Below are 11,725 nucleotides of genomic sequence, written 5' to 3' on the forward strand. Positions count from 1 at the left end.
AAATTGGATGCTTATCTTGCTGGGATCCTATGACCCCAGCTGACTTCCTGCACTCTGGGCGGAGGGCTGGACTCGATCTTCCCAGGTCCCTTCCAGCCCTAATGTCTATGAAATCTATGAAATCATTTAAAGAATGCCAGCATCCAGTTTTGTCCCTTTCAAAACCCCTTAGAAAATACTACATCTCTGGTCACCATGGAAGGCTCCTGATCATCCCATACTAAGCAGTGATGGGCACATGCTACATCTGCTCTGAATCCCCCTGGTACCTTGCATGATTGATTCATACTTCATGTTCTGCTTTGTTCTGCCCTGCTGCTGTTTAGATGTACAAACTAGGGGAACTGGCTGACTGGTGATACATGAAGTGTTGTACAAAGTAAACATCCTGAACAAAGAGAGGAAATAATATTGAGGAGTGTATTGAGTAGCTTTTTAGTTGCAGGAAATTTAAATGTTATTTAAGCAGGTAAACATTTTTACAGAGAAGCAAGAATTTAGGGACAGAGAGGTAGGACCACAAGTTTCATTTTTAAGTGGAAAGGGCTAGTGGTGCATGTTGCTTCTTTAGGCCATTAACCATGATAGCCAGGTACAAATCAAATTTGAGGACTGGTGGCGTTTTTGGAGGGGTGTGTGTGCGTGTGAGGCTCCCCCCCCCAGCCCCTTCCTCCAGCTTTCAAACAAGAAACTACAGGAGTTTGGCACTGAAATATATGCTGTAGACAGAGACCTATAAATAGCACGTGGTATTCACTAACTGATTCTGACTTGTTTTGCAGTGATTTAGGAGAGGCATCACTGAAAATCATCGGTGTGACCACAGAAGACGATGGTATCTATACCTGCATAGCTGCAAACGATATGGGTTCAGTTTCATCTTCAGCCAGTTTGCGAGTTTTAGGTGGGTTCATCTTTTAACAGTACCTTTTGGTTTCATCAGATAGACTGTGTCTGTTTATTTTTTTTATTATGTTTTCTTGTTGTTCTTAAAGAGAAAACTCTGGCCTTTAGGTTTATTACTTAGCCACAATTTTTTGCAAGACTACACAGATTTCAAAAGTCTCAAGGCTCCCACAAGGGTAACCCTCTGTGGTCAGACTTGAGTTTACTAGTACAGACTCATTTTGGCCCAATAAGTTGATGGTGCTGCATCCATCTCTGTGTCTTACATTGTCATCATTTTGGCTACCAAAATCCATGTTCCAATATCAGAACAATAGAATGTTCTTTTAAATCTGGGTTGTTAGTCTAATCTGCAGAAAAATAAGAATATTTTAGTTCTAAAACTTGGAGAGCAAACATTAGTCATACTTCACCTAGGAATTCTTTCTTGGTGCTTTTCAAGTAGGAAGTTGTGATGCTTAGTGGGATGCTTTAGATTTGTCTGTCTTCTAGATCCATAAACTGGGCTCATTTTACTGATCCACTTAATTCTTAGGTTGTAACTTTCTTTGGAATCTAAAATAATGTGGACTTCTAAGAATGTATGTAGGAGAAGACTATCAATATAAGAACCATTGCTTTACTGACTTGACTTTACCTATTGTAATTACATGAACTATTAGAACTAGAGGAGAAACATATTTTTGGTTTACATACTTGGTGTTTTTGTGATGCCCACAAGTTTTGGTAATTTACTTGTGTGTGACATTCACTTTTCTCTAGTTATGAGTCTTCCGCAGTTGTTTTCAAAGCTTTACAAGAGCAGTGATAAAACAACAGAAATTGGCAGTTTAACAGCCGCACATGCGTCGCATCAAAAACACTACATTCAAAAAGTTGTATATATTTTTTTAAATGTCAGGAAGCAATGTTTTATTGATTTAGATTGCTAAAAGCTACTTTTTGCCAGTTTTTTGCCCATATCTCTTTCATCCCATATCATTTTTTAATAATGAACCAAGACTTGGCACCAATTTCTGATGCAAAGTATGCTAAGTGCATTACAGCAATCTAATTCTGAGGTAATAGCATGTATATCTGAGAGAGGCTTGCTGTTCTTATGAGGTGCATATGAAGCAGGGCTGGAAGGCCTCTTAGCTGCAGCTGGTACTCCTCAATCTAATAACACATCCAAGTTACGTGTCTGTGTTTTGACGGAGGCAACTGTAGGGAAGTCCCATGAAGTCCTTCCCTCTGGCTTCTTCCACAGATATGCCAAGATTCCTCCTGCCTTCTTGGTTCCTTTTTGGTCTTTTTGGCCTTTCCCAAAAAATGGGAGAGGAGTTATCCATAAAAAAACAGACTGGAACCTTAAGTCTTGAGTTCAGTAGCCCTGTTCTCACATGGACAGCTTGCTTCCCTTTTTTGATCTCAGCATTTTATAGGGAAGTGCTTATCTTGTAAACAGTGGCTCTAGTGCTTCTTAACTAAGATTCACTAGCAAGCAAGGATAAGAGTCTAACTTCTAGGTCTGCAGCACAAAGCTTTTCCCTTTCTGCAAGGTTGCAGCCTATGATCTTTGAAGCCCATCCAATTAATCTGACTTTTGTAGGATTTTATCCATCAGCACTGGAGTTCATCCAATCAACCTGCAGCAGGCTTCTCTTATCTCTTGTTTTCAGGTCACTTGTGAAAGAATAAGGCTAAAGTGCATTTATAGACATGATTATGAGAGATCTGGGTTTTCCCACAGAAAAACAGGGAAAAAACCCAGATTTTCCCTTTTTAACTGAGAAAAGGCTAGATTTTTCATCTTAATGAAGAAACACAGGATTTTCCACTTTTGCAAAGAGTTCTCTGAAGGCTGGCAGTGTTCCAGCCTGCAAGGGACTGAGGAGAGCGGGAGAAGGGCAGTCAGGCAGGGGACGTCATGTGCATGTGAATGCTCACATGTGCACATGGCCACTAGGCAGCCTGGAGAGTAGCTTCCACAGGTAAGTCTAGCAGCGGGGCGAGGAGTTGAAGCTGCCATAGCGAGGGAGCGAGTTGGGCTGGGCTGGAGCTTCTGCCCAACTCAGGTGGTGCGTGGGGCTTGGACCCCAGGGCCCAGCAGCCACCCACAGGAAATTCTCAGCTAAAAGGGAAAATCCACATTTTTTTCTGCTTTTCTGTGGGAAATGGAAAACCTAGATCTCTGGTTATCATGTCTATAAATGCCCTCTAGCCTTGTCTTTAGAGGTCATTTCACGAGTGACTTGATGACAGGAGACTGCTGCAGTTTGATTGGATGAATGCCAGGGCCTCTGCAGCCCAGTGGGTGGGACCTGGCACAGCAGAGTGGGATGGGGCAGGCAAACTTGTTGCCACCACTACAAACCCCATGCCGCCCTGTTCAGATGCCCCCTATTTGCCTGGAAGCAGCATGGAATTGTGCCCTTTGCTGCTCCCAGGCAGGCAAGGGGTGCCTTGCCATGGCAGTGCCGAGTTCCAAGCAGCAACACCGAACTTCTGCACATGGCTCCGCTCTGCCCTGCCATATCAGATCCCACCCGCTGGGCTGCGGAAGCCCTGTGGGAGGGCAGCAGGGCAGGGAGCCTGAGCCCACAGTGGGTAGGCCGCACTCCCCTCCCCTACCATGAGTTTGTGTCATATTTCCCATGAGAGAGGGGGAGCCAGGTTTCCAACTCCACTCCACAGGCAGCAGCTAGGGCCCAGGAGCTGCTGTGAGAGGGGCAGGGGGCAATGGACCCAGGTTCCTGGTCCTGTAGCTCCGGCAGCTGGGGGTCTCCTCTGGCAGGGCGGGGTGAGGGGGCATGGAAGCTGTGGGTGGGGAGCGAGGGGCACTAGCAGAGCTGAGGGGCTGTGGGTAGGGAGTGAGGGGCCTGGACCTGGTCCCTGGTGCATAAAGCGGGCAAGGGGAGCTGCAATTTTGCATGGTAAAAAAAAAAATCAAAACCCTAAATCAAATACCAAAATGTATAGGTACTTAGAATTTGTTTTATTATAGTGATTGAGGCACTGGTAGGCTTCCAAACTGCTTTAAAATTGTAAATATATCAGTAAATTGTAAATATATCAGTAAAACATTGTGTTCAACTGATACCCATATATATAATGATGTTTCATTTTAATCTTAGATTTTAGGTTTTTTAATCAGAGAATTCCTGATTTTGAAACAGAGAAAACCAGAATCCCTGGTAATAACAGACTTCTCTTCTGCTATTGATATTAAGTTTAGTGGTGAAATCAAAATCAATCAATCACCTTTTTAGGATACTTAGATGGTAAGCACAGATGAAAATAGTCATGCTGCAACAGATTTCATCTCCCCAAAATCTCCAAAGTAGAATATTAGTTCCAGTGCCTTATCTACAACCCACTGAAACAGCCCCTTCACTTGTTGTCTTAGTAACCTTTTAAATATTCCTTTCAAGTGTAGGTTGCCTAAATAGTGGATACATTTTTCTGTCTTTCTACAATTAAATTGTACTCGTCTTTCTCCAAAGGTCCTGGAAGTGATGGGATCATGGTAATCTGGAAAGACAACTTTGATTCCCTTTACAGTGAAGTAGCTGAGCTTGGGAGGTATGATTTTAACCATGTCATATTAATTGTGAAGGGTGGAAAATTCAGCCTGTGTGTATGTTAGTCTCTGAAAGCTGGAAAAAAATGTGTCAAAATAAGATATTCTGATTCAGATTATTTCTTTATGATATCTTCTTGAAAACTACGAAGATGTTTAGCAATGATCAGGCATTTAAGTTGAAAACAGCACAATTTTTTTGCTGCTGAGAAAGACATAACCTACTGCTAAAATCTTACCAGAATTAGATGATACTTCCTCAGTATGAAATGAGTCTTGAGGCTGACGCTGTACTTGACAGCTAAATTGGAGTATATATGTATTGCTAATGGATTTCTTATGAAAATTTACACCATTTCTCCGAAATATTTTACATAAGCCATAAGTGTGTCTTGAGGGTGACGATTGTACCATGTACTTACTACCTACATAGTTACATGTTCTGGCTTGAGCAACCAAACAACCATGAATAACTTTGAAAATCAGGCCTGAGCCCAGGTGTATTTAAGGGTTTAACACCCATCTGTTTTGCTTAAGTGTAGCACCATACAAAGCATTTCTATATATTAACTTACTTCACAGAAAATGTGAAAGCATTTTTATCCAGAGCAAGTTAACAAACCCACCTCTTGTTGAACAATCCTGTACTAAAAATGTTGAAATATCAGCAAACTATCCTATGTGTGCAATCTTACTGAACACCTTACTCATAACCTTTGCACTAGTACAATTAGTACACAGTTTTCAATCCTGTGATGCTGCTTTTCGGTAATTCTTTTCCTTGTAATGTGTCTTTCAGGGGCAGGTTTTCAGTTGTGAAGAAGTGTGATCAGAAGGGAACCAAACAAGTAGTGGCTGCTAAGTTTGTAAACAAGAAGTTGATGAAACGAGACCAGGTTACCCATGAACTCGGAATCATACAGAATCTCCAGCATCCCCAACTCATTGGCCTCCTTGATACCTTTGAGACTTCCACCAGCTATGTCTTAGTATTAGAGATGTGTGTGGAATCTTAATACTTTACTATTTTATATATACATACATGTGTACATACGCACACATACACAGACTTCATGCGGCTGACTCGTTTGACAAGCTTTAGTTCAAAGCACCCCTGCTGCCATTTTGAAGTGCAGGGACACTGATGCACAAGACATGGGAGGCTGCTGGAATACAGTAATTACCATGCTAATTGAGTCTGCTCTGAAGCGCTGTAATTATAGCCTCCACACTCATGTACAGGCATCAAGTATGTCTTAAGATTTTCCCAGGAGTTATAGCTATCTGTAATGAAAAGCCAAGAAAATGCTCTACCTGTTTATAAGAATCTCTTTCACTGATTTAAGTTTTATGTAAATGAGTCCCAATCAGAAGAGTTCAGTAAGCCTTGCCTGCCAGCTTCATCATTTCCCATATATTAATTCTCTCTCGTGTGCCGGGCTTTACATTTCTGAGCTATTCTGGGAGGGTGAAATTCCTCTCTAACATCCTAGCAAGCTCAAAAATTTAATGTTCTCCTGTTAAGCCCTGTACTTACTGAGTGTTTCTTTGTTTCATTTAAATGCAGCAAAAGCTTTTGAGGTCTTATTTGTAGCTGTATTGACATTATTCAAAACTGAGGGCCAAACCAGAGGTTTTTTCTCCATGTCTGACTTAAACATGTTGAACAAGATTTTCAGGTTGGTTTTGGATGCATAACTTTGTCTCAGATTGGGCCCTAAAAGTGGAGATATCCAGATCTGTTTTTTAGTCTTCAGTCAGCTGCTTACTCTTACAGATCTGTTTGCTAGAAAGTCAGTGGATTAAAATAGTTTGTAATACATCACAGCTCTTTCACTTAAACGGACAAAGGGAATTGTGGATCTTCCAATAATATGGAATCTTGGAGCAGTGCTGTCAGGCTCCCAGAACACCAAGTCATCTTTTAATTCCCAAATTAATAGACTTCAATTTAAATACACCAGTTGGTATCAATGCTTGTTTAGATGCTTTTAACTGATTCAAATGAAATCTTTTTCTTCTTTACTGGCCCCCTTCCAAAATAGACTTCAGATCAGTTACTGTCTGATTAATGGAGACCAATGAGCCCTAAGTGACATAAAACACTTATCACTTGGCTTCAGAAAAAAGAAGACTGCATGAGCAGTCAAAGTTGATGCCTTTACTTTGAAAGGCATTTTTGGAATGTTAAAGTTAACAGATATATTTTTAAATGCTAATATTTTGCTGTTTCATTTAAATATAATTCTTGTCCTTCATTAGGGCTGACCAGGGTCGCCTTCTCGACTATGTTGTGCAATGGGGAAACCTCACTGAAGGAAAGATCAGGCTTTATCTGGGAGAGATTCTGGAAGCTATACAGTATCTTCACAACTGCAGAATAGCACACCTGGACCTAAAGGTGAGGCATGAATGTGACACCCTTGGAGTATTATCACAACAGATTGTCATAATTGAAATGCCAGCTTGCACTTCAGTACATGTCATGGTCTTTGTAAAAGCGCCAAGAAGTGGCATCCTGGAGCTATGAAGTGCTCCATCTAAGGCTATGAGAAGGGTGTGAACATTGTGCTTCTGATGACTTCTATTCCCTCAGCTGAAAGTTTGAACTTCTTTTGCTGCTTCTTCCTTAGCTTTCTGGTTATTCATCGTCTCTCTCCTTTGTAAATAATAGTTGGAGTTTTTTGGTAGGTTTTTTTCACCTGGTATGGCATGTGGTGTAGTCCCAGTCCCCCTGTCCTACCCTCCCTTTATCCCAAAGAGGAATTTGCTGAGTGGATTCATATTTAAAAGATGAGGTTCTGTTGCAAAAACAGCATTCAGGAGCTGCCAAAATCTCATCTGCGGCACTTGTTCTTCCAAAACCTGTTCTTGGCCTTTCTTCCCTTACCTCCCCAACTTGGGAAAGTAGAAATCTGGTGCTGAGACCCTCCTCTGAGCAGATATAGCCTGTTTGACCATAAGGATCCTTGGACTTGGTTTTCAAGGTGGGCAAAGGGCAAAAGAAAAACAGCCCTCTTCCGACCCACCACCATCTGCCCCGAATTTCATCTGATCAGTGTGGGAGGGGCAGGAAACTGACTGGATTCCTGTATTGTGTGGAGTTCCAAATTAAAACCCTCTGGGCCCAAGTAGGATGCACTTCCTAAATGAGGGCCAGTACTGAGGCATCTTTGCAAAAGCCCATACCAAGTAAGTAATGTCCTTATTTTGTTAATAAGAAAAAGTTAGCCCAACACTTCAGATCTAGAAACACAACAGGATTTCATTTTTCCTCCCTACCAGGCATTCGAAAGCATTCCAGTGGGCTGCCACAGTTTTCACCATGTAGTTTGAAAGGACAGATGTAAAACTGGACTTAAAGCAAATGCCTGCCTACATAGCATAATAGAAAACAGTAGCTTTGAGGCAATCCCAGTCTTGAGAAATGTGCTGCATGTTTTGTCTTGAGGCAAACTGCCATTCAATATTCTGTATGTAGCACTGGCCAAAGTGTTAGGCCTTCCGTCTGAAGGCCCCAGTGTTGCAGAATGGTTATGAACTTGTGGAGTGTTGTAGAATGGGTGTGAACTTTTCCAGTCATATCTGGCAAGACTGTTTCCTGTGTCTGTTACAGTACCAGCAACTAAAACATGGTTATCGCACATTGCAGTTGGCAGGATTCTGCAGACAGTTAAAGGTTCTTAGGAAGTTGCAAGGGTGTGATAGAGCTGCTTTGGAGCTTTGTGGAATTAACCACAGTAATGCCCCAACCCATTCCCGCCCCCTGCCCCCCCCCCAAGTGCATAGCTTGTCAGTGTTTATTGTGCCCTTAAATTGGCAATGCTGATTGGGAAACTGGACCATATTTACTCAAATCCAAGACAAATAGTTGTTTGGGGTTTTTTTACCCAATCAACATGGGTGAAGGCCTTGGAAAGCCATGTCTTAGATTTGGGTATCAGCTTGGGGCAGATGGCTGCTCAGCTCTGGCCTCAGCTCCAGGCTCAGGGCCAAAGCTGAGCCACTGCCACCTCCCTAGGCCGGGACTGGCTCATGCAGTGGGGAGGTCAGGGGAAAGGGGTAAGTGGTTGGGAGACAGAACATGGGAGGGGACAGGTGGCATAGGGGCAGGCACAGGTGGAGCAAGGAAAGGCAGGCACTGGGACAGATGCTAAGGGGGGTGGGTTTGGTAAGGGGGAGGCGGGAGGGCAGACACAGGTATGGAGGACAGTAGGTTGGGCAAGCAGGAGCAAGTTAGAGAGACAAGGGTCTGGCATTCCCTACCCCACTTTCATTGCTGCTTTCCCTGCCAGATCAGTGGGGGGACCAAATTGAAGATGATCCTCCAATAACGATTCTATATGTGGAAAATTTTAATAGATGTTTAGAATCTGATTAGTCAGGTCATCTTAAATTTGAAGTCCTCTTGTATTCAGGTAAATACAGTAATACTGCAGCATTTAAATGTTTGCTAGACTGGCTTGAAAAACATATTAAAATTTCCTTTTTATTTTCTAGCCTGAAAATGTTTTGGTGGATCAGAGTTCTGCTAAGCCAACAATAAAATTGGCTGACTTTGGAGATGCAGTCCAGCTCGGTACCACCTATTATATCCACCAGTTACTTGGAAACCCAGAGTTTACAGCTCCTGAAATTATCCTTGGAAATCCTGTCTCCCTCACCTCAGATGTTTGGAGTGTTGGAGTGCTCACGTATGTCCTTCTTAGCGGCGTGTCTCCTTTCTTGGATGAAAGCATAGAGGAAACTTGCCTGAATATTTGCCGCCTAGACTTTAGTTTCCCAGATGACTACTTCAAAGGAGTTAGCCAGAAGGCCAAAGATTTTGTATGTTTCCTACTTCAGGATGACCCAGTGAAGCGTCCATCTGCAGCCCTGGCTCTCCAGGAGCCATGGCTGCAGCTGGGGAATAGCAAAAGTGTTGACAGCATTGATACATCCAGACTGACTTCATTCATCGAGCGGCGAAAACACCAGAATGATGTTCGACCCATCCGTAGCATTAAAAATTTCTTACAGAGCAGGCTCTTGCCAAGAGTTTGACCTACCTTGAAATTCTCTCTCATTCTCTTTCACGTGCCAATCAGACTGGAGATAAAACTTTCCTGCCAATCAGCTGATGACTTAAATTTTGAAAAGAAAAACAAACAGAGCCAATCAGCTGCTAGAATGTTTGTGTGAAAAATGCATTCCAAGTAAGCCTGCACATAGTAGTACTTGGGACTAGCAATGCAGACTAGGCTGGGGTAGAGAACTATAAGCATTGTACTCTGCAAAAGGCAGTCAAGAACATGACAGTAACAGTAACAGTATTTTATTCAGGTTTCGGCAAAAAAAAAAATACTTTTTTAATAAATGAACAAGAGTAGAATTTTGCAAATGAATTTAACTGATGTTTTCAAGGTTTATTCAAGTAAAACATGCCTATGTTTAAAGCACTGGTATTAACAAACAAACCAAGGACACTTACGACAAAATACATCTGGAGAGGACTCATCAGAATGGGTGCCTGTTGATGTGGCTTCCATTTATGAAATCTGGTTTCCACTTGGTCCTAGAACTTTCCAGTTGCCTCGCCTGGACGTATCCCACATAGCAGTGCACTGCGATTGGACTCTGCTTTTAAGTGCATCCAACCTCAAAATTTTTGCATACAAATAGAATGAATTGTTTTGCTCTGATAAAATGTAGGCCTTACTTGTACATAGACTGTTATCTGCCTTTGCTTTGTAATTTTTTTCTCCCTCTCTCCCTTCTACTTCCTCCCTAAATGGTGGTATGCCACTGTGCGGGTCTTCAGTAAGGGTCAGCTCTTGCTGTCCTATTAGAAAAGGACTTCAGGTTGGTGCCCAGCCTGCCAATCTGATTGTTGAACAGTACACAGCAGGATGAAAATACTGTAAATGTACTCATTTGGGATTTTGTTTTATTTCATATCATGTGCAATGTTGTGGCTTTAACATTTTATGCAACTATTTATGATGACCTCTGTTGTAACTGTAATAAATATATAGAAAAAGCACATAGTATGGTGAGCTTTATGGTTTTGTTTGCGTGTTTTGGGGTTTATGGGTGGGTGGGGAAAAGGAATGTTATATCCCATTGTCATTATTAGTTTAGTACGGGGTCTAGCATAGAGCTTAGAGAGAGCCTAGTGAGTTTTAAGGAATGTCTTTGAAAAAAAAAAAAACAAAACTATCCCAAATCACAAACTGGATAAGAAATAGGATAACATTTTTAAATGTATTATATTATTCAAATGCCAAAGTGTTACTTTCCCAAAAGCAGTCTCAGTATTTGCTACTTTTTAGAATTTTGAAATCTGTGTCTGCTTCTTTATGTACAAGAATAAAATGGATTTTGTGCTCTTTGGTGAAGAAATATCTTTGAGCAGTTGGTGGTTATAAGGCTAGAACTTGACACAACAGATGTAACTGTCTTACATATCTGTTTGTAAGACTGAGGTAATACTAACGTGAAGTATTGAAAAAGGAAAAAAAGACAGTTTTCTGTGCATCAATTCATATGGACATGTTGTCATCTATGTTTCTTTGTGTGAAATGCCATGTTTTACTAAGGAAAATGAGCCTAAATCACATGCTAATTAGATAAATGGGTCTTAAGCCATAAGCTGGCTTTGGTTAGTTTTAAGATTTGCCACTTCCACTATATTCTATTTATTCCTTTAACATTTGGGTTTTTTTGTTTGATTTTGTAAAGTTGTATAGAAACTTTTTAAGACAATTGAAATCAAAACTGGATGTGTATCCTTACCAGCCTCATACCATTTTTGTTTTGTGTATTATTTTCCTTTATTATTTTGGTTAAATTTTTACTTTTATTTTGCATGTATATTTCTTTGTACAGTGATGTTATGTGTTTACACAGTATGATGTGATGTAAATATTTTATTTTGCCATCACTTATTTTGAAAAAAAAATTAAACATATTTGACATATTTGTCTAATCTCTCTTGTTTTAAGGCATAGCAATCTAGGGCTTGTTGTACTCAAGTGGAGCCCTGTGACAAACAAGGGTTTCTACTAAAATTAAATTTGCCACCCACTGTAGTTACTGAGGTTTTTTGTAGCACCCCAGTTTTGACGGACTGTTTGAGCATGTGACTAACTTAGAAGTCTTAGTCTACTCGAAATCCGGGACTATACAGCATTTATAGCAAGCCATTTATTTATCAAGAGATGAAAGGAGCCCACTAAATTACATAAAGGGTATTGCTGCAGTTACACTCCTGCTGTA

The 11,725-nt window shown here is 41.2% G+C and overlaps 1 protein-coding gene across 1 annotated transcript in view; it reads left to right on the forward strand.

Moving 5' to 3' along the window:
- The window catches only part of TRIO (trio Rho guanine nucleotide exchange factor), a 386,796-nt gene extending 376,099 nt beyond the window's left edge, over nt 1-10,697 (forward strand). The window contains exons 53-57 of the mRNA XM_019541714.1: nt 783-904; nt 4,392-4,470; nt 5,268-5,468; nt 6,731-6,869; nt 8,969-10,697. Coding sequence (XP_019397259.1) covers nt 783-904; nt 4,392-4,470; nt 5,268-5,468; nt 6,731-6,869; nt 8,969-9,511 — 1,084 coding nt within the window. The 3' untranslated portion in view covers nt 9,512-10,697. The remainder of the gene's footprint in view (nt 1-782; nt 905-4,391; nt 4,471-5,267; nt 5,469-6,730; nt 6,870-8,968) is intronic.
- Nucleotides 10,698-11,725: the final 1,028 nt, after the last annotated feature.

This window comes from Crocodylus porosus, unplaced genomic scaffold, assembly GCF_001723895.1.
Source record: "Crocodylus porosus isolate Cpor-Errol unplaced genomic scaffold, CroPor_comp1, whole genome shotgun sequence".
NCBI classification, from domain to species: domain Eukaryota; kingdom Metazoa; phylum Chordata; order Crocodylia; family Crocodylidae; genus Crocodylus; species Crocodylus porosus.